This window comes from Vulpes lagopus, chromosome 5 (assembly GCF_018345385.1).
Source record: "Vulpes lagopus strain Blue_001 chromosome 5, ASM1834538v1, whole genome shotgun sequence".
Classification (NCBI taxonomy): Eukaryota; Metazoa; Chordata; class Mammalia; order Carnivora; family Canidae; genus Vulpes; species Vulpes lagopus.
The window spans coordinates 114,405,916-114,416,627 of NC_054828.1; the positions used below are offsets into that span (position 1 = coordinate 114,405,916).

At 43.0% G+C, this 10,712-nt stretch overlaps 3 protein-coding genes across 3 annotated transcripts; 2 read left to right on the forward strand and 1 right to left on the reverse strand.

Moving 5' to 3' along the window:
- Nucleotides 1-305: 305 nt before the first annotated feature.
- On the reverse strand, nucleotides 306-1,359 carry LOC121491881 (ferritin heavy chain-like). Its single transcript, XM_041757011.1, has 2 exons — nucleotides 1,231-1,359; nucleotides 306-949 (listed from the first exon to the last, which is right to left on the reverse strand). Exons 1-2 carry the CDS (start codon nucleotides 1,357-1,359, stop codon nucleotides 431-433), a joined length of 648 nt encoding a protein of 215 aa, XP_041612945.1. The 3' UTR covers nucleotides 306-430.
- Nucleotides 1,360-1,889: 530 nt separating this feature from the next.
- Nucleotides 1,890-3,985, forward strand: LOC121491882 (N-acetylated-alpha-linked acidic dipeptidase 2-like). The gene is made up of 2 exons (XM_041757012.1): nucleotides 1,890-2,054; nucleotides 2,204-3,985. The coding sequence occupies exons 1-2, from the start codon at nucleotides 1,890-1,892 to the stop codon at nucleotides 3,983-3,985; spliced, it is 1,947 nt and encodes a 648-aa protein (XP_041612946.1).
- A 366-nt stretch (nucleotides 3,986-4,351) lies between these two features.
- On the forward strand, nucleotides 4,352-4,799 carry LOC121491311 (60S ribosomal protein L31-like). Its single transcript, XM_041756093.1, has one exon. The coding sequence runs from the start codon at nucleotides 4,386-4,388 to the stop codon at nucleotides 4,761-4,763; it is 378 nt and encodes a 125-aa protein (XP_041612027.1). The 5' UTR covers nucleotides 4,352-4,385; the 3' UTR covers nucleotides 4,764-4,799.
- The last annotated feature ends 5,913 nt before the right edge of the window (nucleotides 4,800-10,712 follow it).

Below are 10,712 nucleotides of genomic sequence, written 5' to 3' on the forward strand. Positions count from 1 at the left end.
AGATTACTTAAAAATAAAATCTTAAAAAAAGAAATAAAGGCAAGGAAAACAAAAAGAGCAAAGGGGAAAAAAGGAGAGGTAATAGCAGCTTAGAAGACAGGGAGAACACCAAACAGACTGGAAGAGCATTTCATGCTGAGGAGTGATGGACAATGAGGTAGGTTCCAGAAGGCAGAGCATGGTTATGGACAATCTGAACTCATAGATGGTAAGATAACGAACTACCTTTGGGTAGTTCTTTTTTTTTTTTTTTTTTTTTTTTTTTTTTTTTTTTTGGGTACCAAATTACTTTATTTGAAGGAATGATACAAACGAAAGAAGTAGATGTTTTGGTACAACTTATAGAAAAGGTAAAGGTAACCCCAACATGCATGCACTGCCTCGGTGACCAGGGAAGTCACCCTGTGGCTATGGGAAGACAGCCTGAGGCTTAGCTCTCACTATCACTGTTTCCCAGGGTGTGCTTGTCAAAGAGATACTCTGCCATGCCAGATTCGGGAGCCCCCATCTTGCGCAGGTTGGTTACATGGTCACCCAATTCTTTGATGGATTTCACCTGCTCGTTCAGGTAATGAGTCTCAATGAAGTCACACAAGTGGGGGTCATTTTTATCAGTGGCCAGTTTGTGCAGTTCCAGTAGTGACTGATTCACGCTCTTTTCCAAGTGTAATGCACACTCCATTGCATTCAGCCCATTCTCCCAATCGTCACGGTCTGGTTTCTTAATATCCTGAAGGAAGATTCGACCACCTCGTTGGTTCTGCAGCTTCATCAGTTTCTCAGCATGTTCCCTCTCCTCATGAGATTGGTGGAGAAAATATTTGGCAAAGTTCTTCAAAGCCACATCATCACGATCAAAGTAGTAAGACATGGACAAGTAGACGTAAGACGCATAGAGCTCCAGGTTGATCTGGCGGTTGATGGCGGCCTCGGAGTCCTGGTGGTAGTTCTGTTTTTTTTTTTTTTTTTTTTTTTTTTTTTTTTTTCTAGGTTTTATACAATTTATTTTTCTACCAACAAGATCATACAAAGACAAGGAAGCTATAAAACCACCGTGGAACCCACTTTGATCAGCTGCACTCAGGGTCCCACGCAGTCATGTGGAAAGGGGTGCACGGACGCAGCTGTACCCTCACTCTGCAGCCGCCTACGCCGTGCAAACAGGGGCTGGGATCATGGGAGGTCCTGCTATGTGGTGGCTCTTATCCAGCCCGTGTGAACGTGCTGTGCCTCATGGGGTCCTGGGGACACACCTCTGCCCGACACAGCATGTGACCCGTGTGCCAGGGAGGTGGGTTTGCCACTTTGCTGCTGTGGAACCACGGCGGGCAGGAGTACGTACGCCCCAAGCCCGGCCATGGCTATTTGGCACACACTCTGGCTGGTGGTCACTCTGGACCCTCTGTGCTGCCCAACCATGCCTCAGGGACATCGGGACACACACACACACGCTTGGTCTGTTCCCTGACCTGAAATCTGTGGACCTGGTTAACTTGCTTGGGGGCCCCGGGGAGCCCAAGAGCCAATGACCCAGGGGTTCAGGGCTCATTCACAGACACCCTCATTATTACCAAAACTCCCCAGGTGCTTAAATAAATAAATACGCCGCACAGACGGCGAGCCACGTCACCACAACCCACAGCGGTGTGACCAGGAAGTCAGTCCATGGACCATCGAAACGCAGCCCCTGGTCCCCTCTGCTGGCAGGAGGGTATAGGCACACAAGTGACGCCTCACCAACCCAGAGCCACTGGGGCCCCTCTCCACAGAGCCTGGTGTGTGGGAACAGCAGGCCATGGGATCCCCCAGAATGTGCCCACCTGGGAGGACCACCCCGTGTGCCCGAGGAACCAGGGTTCCCTTTTTACACATTCCCACACTGGGCAGGCATGCTGACCAAGGCCACCCATCGTGTGTGGATGGCGCTCCTTGGCCTCAATCCACAGGAACACAAACAGGGACATTACAGGGATGTTACAGGGACAGGTGCACAGGAGGCTGACCGAGGGATGGAGGCCCTCGGCCACCTTCCTGAACAGACCCTGTGGCCCAAGGTGACCTTCATTCAGTCCAGGTGTGGTTTCTCTTGAGGGTCCCGGGTGGGGAAGAACTGAAATGTATCCACGACAACCAGGTGGGTCCGAGGAATCCACAGCCTGAGCGCTCTGGTCCAGTGCCACCCGGTTCGTCCCGGGTCACGCAGGGTGCTGAGGGTATCTGCACCTCCCTTCCCCAAGGGGGAACCTTGGCAGCTGCGTGCTGGCTCTTGGCCTGGAGAGGAGGGCTAGGACGTGTGGCTCAACCCCCAGTTCCACCATATAACGCTTTCTCAGCCCAAGGCATACCAGAGGGAGATCTCATATATGTGAACTATGCTCGTACTGAAGACTTTTTCAAACTGGAAAGAGAGATGAACATCAACTGCAGTGGCAAGATTGTTATTGCAAGATATGGAAAAATCTTCAGAGGAAATAAAGTTAAAAATGCCATGTTAGCAGGAGCCATAGGAATCATCTTGTACTCAGATCCAGCTGATTACTTTGCCCCTGCCGTACAGCCATATCCTAAAGGATGGAACCTTCCTGGAACTGCAGCGCAGAGAGGGAATGTGTTAAATTTGAATGGTGCTGGTGACCCGCTCACTCCAGGCTATCCAGCTAAAGAGTACACCTTTAGACTTGATGTCAAAGAAGGAGTGGGAATCCCCAAGATCCCTGTACATCCTATTGGGTATAATGATGCAGAAATATTACTACGTCACATGGGAGGAACTGGTCCACCAGATGACAGCTGGAAGGGAAGTCTTAATGTGGATTATAACATTGGGCCTGGCTTTGCAGGGCGTGAGTCCTTCAGGAAGGTAAGAATGCACGTTCATAACACTAATAAAATTACAAGGATTTACAATGTCATTGGAACGATCAGAGGATCTGTGGAACCTGATAGGTACGTTATTCTAGGAGGTCATCGAGACTCCTGGGTGTTTGGAGCAATTGACCCGACCAGTGGGGCTGCTGTTTTGCAAGAAATCGTCCAAAGTTTTGGAAAACTGATGAGCAGAGGCTGGAGACCTAGGAGAACCATCATTTTTGCCAGCTGGGACGCAGAAGAGTTTGGGCTGCTGGGCTCCACAGAATGGGCTGAGGAGAATGTAAAAACACTCCAGGAGAGAAGCATTGCTTATATCAACTCAGATTCATCTATAGAAGGCAATTATACTCTCAGAGTTGACTGTACACCCCTTCTTTACCAATTGGTATATAAACTGACAAAAGAGATCTCTAGCCCAGATGATGGTTTTGAGAGTAAATCTCTTTATGAAAGCTGGTTGGAAAAGGATCCTTCATCTGAAAATATAAATTTTCCTAGAATCAACAAACTTGGATCTGGAAGTGATTTTGAAGCTTATTTTCAGAGACTTGGAATTGCATCAGGCAGAGCTCGTTACACGAAGAATAGGAAAACAGAAAAGTACAGCAGCTACCCAGTATACCATACGATTTATGAGACGTTTGAATTAGTAGAGAATTTTTATGACCCTACATTTAAAAAACAGCTCTCTGTGGCTCAGTTACGAGCAGCACTGGTTTATGAGCTCGCAGACTCTGAAATCATTCCTTTCAATATTGAAGATTATGCAAAAGCTTTGAAAAACTATGCAACAAGTATCTACAATTTATCTAAGAAACATGACCAGCAATTAAGAGACCATGGAGTATCATTTGATTCTTTATTTTCTGCTGTGAAGAACTTCTCAGATGCTGCTTCAGATTTTCATAGAAGACTTAGACAAGTTGATCTTAATAATCCTATTGCAGTGAGAATCATGAATGACCAATTGATGCTCCTGGAGAGAGCATTCATCGATCCCCTTGGTTTACCAGGGAGGCGGTTCTATAGTGACAGGTCTTGGAAAACCCTCAACTACCAGGACCTGTTAAAAATAGCCTGCTTGGACAGTCACAAAAGTTTGAGATACAAATGAGATAAAGCAAGGTTGGATGAAAAGGTTCATCTACACCAGGCCACTCCTTCAATACCAGGAGAAGTACTGTAAAAAAAAAAAAAAAAAAAAAGGGATCCCTGGGTGGCGCAGCGGTTTGGCGCCTGCCTTTGGCCCAGGGCGCGATCCTGGAGACCCGGGATCGAATCCCACATCGGGCTCCCGGCGCATGGAGCCTGCTTCTCCCTCTGCCTGTGTCTCTGCCTCTCTCTCTTTCTCTCTGTATGACTATCATAAATAAATAAAAATAAAAAAAAATTAAAAAAAAAAAAAACTTTAATTCTCAGAGAATATGGTTTCCTTGCAAAATTTAAAAAAAAAAAAAAAAAAAAAAAAAAAAAAAATACCTCGCGCCCTTCCTTTCCAACTAGGGCCCGGCAGAATGGCTCCCGCAAAGAAGGGTGGCGAGAAGAAGAAGGGCTGTTCTGCCATCAACGAGGTAGTGACCAGAGAATACACCATCAACATTCACAAACGTATCCATGGAGTGGGTTTCAAGAAGCGTGCCCCTCGGGCACTCAAAGAGATCCGGAAATTTGCCATGAAGGAGATGGGAACTCCAGATGTGCGCATTGACACCAGGCTCAACAAAGCTGTCTGGGCCAAAGGAATAAGGAATGTTCCATACCGTATCCGTGTGCGGTTGTCCAGAAAACGTAACGAGGATGAAGATTCACCAAACAAGCTCTACACGCTGGTTACCTACGTACCTGTCACCACTTTCAAAAATCTACAGACTGTTAATGTGGATGAGAACTAATCGCTGATTGTCAAATAAAGGTATAAAACTGCAAAAAAAAAAAAAAAAAAAAAAAAAAAAAAAACAGAACTACCACCAGGTAGTTACCATCTATTACTACATCTATTACTTCATGTTAGAGGGTCTAAAATAGGTCTTTCTATCCAACAGGACAAATTTCACCAACTTATTCTTTTTCAGGAGTGTCTTAACAAGTATTGGTCCTCTGTCCTTCCAGATAAAATGTACAATCCCTTTGTCAGGTTCCTTTTGGGAGTGGACTTGTAATGGCATTGATTTCATAGATGAATTTAAGGAGAACTGACATCTTTATACTTTTTTTTTTAATTCTCAGGAGATTTCATTTTAATTCTCAAGAAATCTCTACAAATAATTTTCCAACTCAAAGTCAAAAAAGCTTGGTTAAGCATGAAGGGAAATAAGCCAGCATGAGAGAAGGCTGACAGAAAGAACTGACAGTGGAGACAGACCAGCAGGGATTTCAGATAAAGAACTTTTAAGTATGGATTATAATATAACTATGCTTACTGTATTTAAATAAGTAAAAAGATGGCTCATGACTATCTGCAGGGCTAAGAAACCACAAAAGTTAGCAGAAACTTGGTTTTGTTCACTGCTGAATGGCCAGGGCCTGAACTATTGCCTGGCACATAAGTACTGAGCCAAAAGTTGTTAAAGAAATGACTGTCTATACCTTAGGCCTCCCGCTTGAGCTCTTGTCACATATCCAACTGCCTGATGGTCATCTTTATTAGGATGTTCTTTTGTTTTTTAGCTTCAATTCATGTTCAACACATCAGAAATCTGCAACATGTTCAAAACAGAGCTCACCATCATCTATACTGCTTACCCTCTTTTCTCACTACATAGTGTTCTCATCACTATCTTAGTCACTCCAGCTCTAAAACTTGGGGTCATCCTTTCCCACCCTCTGTTTCCCCATGCCTACTGATCACTGGGTCTTCATCTGTTGCTCTTCCTCCATCTGTCCCTTGCTGTCCATCTCACTGTCACTCGAGTGTGGGGTTTTTATTACCACATATCTAGGTAACTACTGGGCTCCTGATTGCCAACCATCCCTACTTCTGTCTATGCTTTATACAACTCCTAAAATAATCTTTCTAAAATGGTATTCTTTGCATGTTAATCCCCTCTCCAAAATGTCTATCAGTTGCACAGAAAAAAAAGCTAAGGACCTTGGCCAATACAGAAGTCATACATGCATAACTTTCTCAGAATATCTATCTCTTTTTTATTTTTATTTAAATTTAATGAATTAACATATAATTTATTATTGGTTTCAGAGGTAGAGGTCAGTGATTCATCAGTCTTATATAACATCCAGTGCTAATTACATCCTGTACTCTCCTTAACACTCATCATCAAGTGACCTCATCCCTCCACCCCCCACCCCTCCAGCAACCCTCAGTTTATTTCCTATGATTAAGAGTCTTATGGTTTGTCTCCCTTTCTGATTTCTTCTTGTTTTATTTCTTACTCTCTTCCTCTATGATCCTGTTTCATTCCCTAAATTCCACATATGAGTGAGATCATATGATAATTGTCTTTCTCTGATTGACTTATTTTGCTTAGCTTAGCATAGAATCCTCTAGTTCCAACCATGTCATTGCAAATGGCAAGATTTCATTTTTTGATGGCTGAGTAGTATTCCATTATATATACATATATATACATATATACATTATGTATATATATAACATCTCACATCTTTATCCATTTGTCTGTCGATGGACATTTGGGCTCCTTCCATAGTTTGACTATTGTGGACATTGCTACTATAAACATTGCAGTGCAGGTGCTCTTCTGGATCACTACATTTATATCTTTGGGGTAAATACCCAGTAGTGCGATTGCTGGGTCATATGGTAGCTCTATTTTCAACTTTTTGAGGAAATTCCATACTGTTTTCCAGAGTGGTTACACCAGGTTGCATTCCCACCAACAGTGTAAGAGGGCTCTCCTTTTTCCATGTATCTCTTTTATTCATCCAGTTCTTCAACAAACACTGCGTTTCTGTTCTGTACCAGGATTCATGCTAAGTACTGGGACTAAGTGAGTGGCAGAGACCCAGTTCTTGCCCTCAGCAAACTTCCTGCCTAGAGGGGAAGATAGCCACTTCATAAAACAAGTGCAGTTCAATGTGACAGGTGTTATCATAGAGGAAGTTCATAGCTGGTGCAGAAGCCCATGGCAGAGAACTTGGGGAGGGTAAGTTTTTAAAAGAAGTGTTGGAGAAGGCTTCCCAGAGTAAAGAACTTCTTAAAATAGGCTTCAGGCCCAGTGTGGAGTCCAGCATGGGGCTTGAACTCACAACCCTGAGATCAAGATCTGAGCTGAGATCAAGAGTTTGACACTTAACCAGTGGAGCTACCCAGGAGCTCCCAGGGTAAGGAACTTTTAATCTCATTTCTCATTGTACCCCTCTTGCAACTTTCTGTTGCGTTACTCATCATTCCTTCTATATCTTTTCTTTCCTTCAAGATCCATATTAATTTTTTCCCCAGGTCTCATACCAATGTGTGCCATCTCCTTCTTAGTTCTGATAGTAATGCTAAGGTAATACAGAGGCTAGGCTAGCTTGGATTTATGTATGTATGTAATAGGTATACATATGTACACGCATACACACATCAGGTTGAATCACAAAAATCACTGAATATTTAACCATTTTTAACCCACAAAAATGGCAATTCCTTATGGTCCAACCATATGACTTGAAAACTTTGCCCAGAGCTATCCCTGCATAAATCCATCATACAAACTTACAGTTTAGCTCAAAGACACAAACTTATAAAGCAGCCCCACAAATGCTCTCTTATACATCCTACATATTTCCATAAGTGTAAATTCTCATTTACATATTTTACATCTGATCACACGTACGTATATAAAAACGCGAAATGACAAACTCATTCACAAATGTCCTCACATACCACATACCCGATATACACACACAAAACTGACAGATGCACACGATGCAAATCTACACATGCTCTCTCACACACATTCATCATAACCAACACATTGATATACACATAGACTTCCACAGATATACTTACTCGTATTCAAATATATGCAGAATCATTCTCAAACTTAACAAAGCCAGACACACATGCACCACTTCAGGGAAAATTCACCCACCCACTTTTAATTTGTCTTTTTATCGACCTAGAACACTAGATAATGAAATGATATAACTATCATTAAAATAGGAATTAATAAAAAAAATAGGAATTAATAGGCTCCAAGCAAAGACTTGAAGGACTTTGTTGTAAGTAAAGTGCATGTGCATGAATGCACAGATTCTGTAACATTTGCTGTCACTGCTGAAAGACGTTTTCAGGCTTATGCCCTCAGTAACAGTCTACTTTGGAGCTGAGGTCAGCCCATAAGTGAGCTCTAGGTAGTGAGGTATTAGCGTCCCTCATCCAGAGCAGGTTTTTTCTATTTTGAGCCCCTGCCAGGACAACGCTCCTGCTGGGTTAAGTAAAATGGAAACCAGTCATGGAGAGAATGAGCTAGAACTGGGAATGGGGTGGATTCCCAGTAAGTTATGACAAGCAATCTTTGTCACAGTTGTTGTAGGCAGACAGTTGTGTTAGCAGGGAACTGGCGGTAGCCTACGTGGGATCCGAAAGTATGTTGGGGTAGGGGGAGATGCCAAGAGTGTCTGCTCCTTTGTCGCACGTGCCTCTTCCCCAGGCTCCCCTCCCTTCTTGCTTGCTTGCACACTCTGTCTGGTTTCCATGGACACCAATATCTATCACAGCAACAGCATGAGAAACTCTGAGCAGAGAAAACCATCAGGCCAAGGGCACTTTTTTAGCTCTTCTGAAAATTAGGCAAGAATTGTTCTTGTAAACTTTGTGTGTGTGTGTGTGTGTGTGTGTGTGTGTGTGTGTGTGTTGAAGAGTAACATACTACAGGGAAGTGCACAAATCCCTAGTGTGTAGTCCAGTGAATTTTCATAACATGAACATACCTATGTGATCACCACTCAGATCAAGAAAATGAAACATGACCAGCATCCAGAAACCCTCTTTGTTTTTTAAAAAAATATTTTATTTAATTTTATTGGAGAGAGAGAGAGACAGAGGTAGCAACAGGGATAGCAAGCGAGAACCCAAGCGGGGAGGAGAGGGAGAAGCATGTTCTCCGCTGAGCAGGGAGACTGGTGGGGCTCCATCCCAGGATGCTGGGATCATGACCTGAACTGAATGAAAGCAGGCATTTAATCGACTAAGCCACTCAAGCGCCCCCAGAAATCCTCCTTACACCCCTTTTCATTCACTATGCCCAAAGATAACCAGAATCCTGACTCCTAATACCACTGATCAGTCTTACTCATTTTTGAACTTTATATAACTGGATCATCTCCAGAGATCCAGAGATCATAATACTCTTTTGTGTTTAGCCTCTTTAAATCAACATTATATTTATGAGGTTCATACCAATAGTGTAGTATCGTACAGCAATACCATAGTATTCCATTGTAAGAATATTCCACGACTTATTTATCCATCTGCCATGCTGGACAAATGAGTTGCTTCTAGCTTTCTACTAGTACATATAGTACTGCTACTTGTGCGGGTTGTGTACATCTGATAAAGGATATATATCTAGAATATATATAAAAAATTCTTATCAGGGGATCCCTGGGTGGCTCAGCGGTTTAGCGCCTGCCTTTGGCCCAGGGAGCGATCCTGGAGTCCCAGGATCGAGTCCTGCGTCGGGCTCCTGGCATGGAGCCTGCTTCTCCCTCCTCCTGTGTCTCTGCCTCTCTCTCTATGTCTATCATAAATAAATAAGTAAATATTTTTTAAAAAATTCTAATCAATAAAAAAAAAAATAAACAACTCAACAAAACATTAGACAAGATGACTGAACAGACACTTCTCAAAACAGGAAATGGCCTAGGGCAGTCCCGGTGGCACAGCGGTTTAGCGCCACCTGCAGCTTGGGGTGTGATCCAGGGGACCTGGGATCAAGTCTGGCGACGGGCTCCCTGCATGGAGCCTGCTTTTCCCTCTGCCTGTGTCTCTGCCCCCACCCCCCGCCCCTCTCTCTGTGTCTCTCATGAATAAATAAAATCTTAGAAAAAAAAAAAAGGAAATGGCCTATACACATATGAAAAGGCACCCAACCTCATCGTCATCAGGGATAGGCAAATTAAATCTATAGATATTGTTACAAAACTATAAGGGAGGCTAAACCTAACAAAACTGATGAAATTGAAGGCCTATGAGAATTTGGAAGAACTAGAACACTCATTCACTGTTGCTGAGTATAAATCGTTAGAGCTTCCTTTGAAAAACTGTTTGGTACCCCCTACCAAGGCTGAATATATATCTACCCTATGACAAAATAGCCACATAGAAATGTGGACACCGTAATTTTGATGGATTTGCAAAATGTTAAAATTGCATAAAGCTCCTAATATGTATGACTAATCAGTAGCAGATTGGTCATTTTAAATATTTCCAACATAATCATCAGAGTTCCTATTTTTTATGATTATCCACAACTCTTATCAAAGACTCTGCTATATCTTAACCCAAACTGCTAAAGAGAGCTAGGTAAAAAGCAGAGTCCTATAGCATAGGATTAGAGATTTCCTTCCATCTTTGCCTCTTCTTCTTCTTCTTCTTCTTCTTCTTCTTCTTCTTCTTCTTCTTCTTCTTCTTCTTCTTTTAGGGGGAAGCAGTAGAGGGAGAGAAAGAATCCCAAGCAGGCTCCAGGCCCATCACAGAGCCCGAGGTGGGGTTCAATCTCACACTGAGATCATGACCTGAGCCAAAATTGGGAGTCGGATGCTTAACTGACAGAGCCACCTAGGCATTTATACTCTTTGTTTCTATTTCTTGTCATTCCTTTCCCTTCCCTTTTTTGTTTCTTAAACTTGTTATTAGGCAATTCAGTGCCATTAAC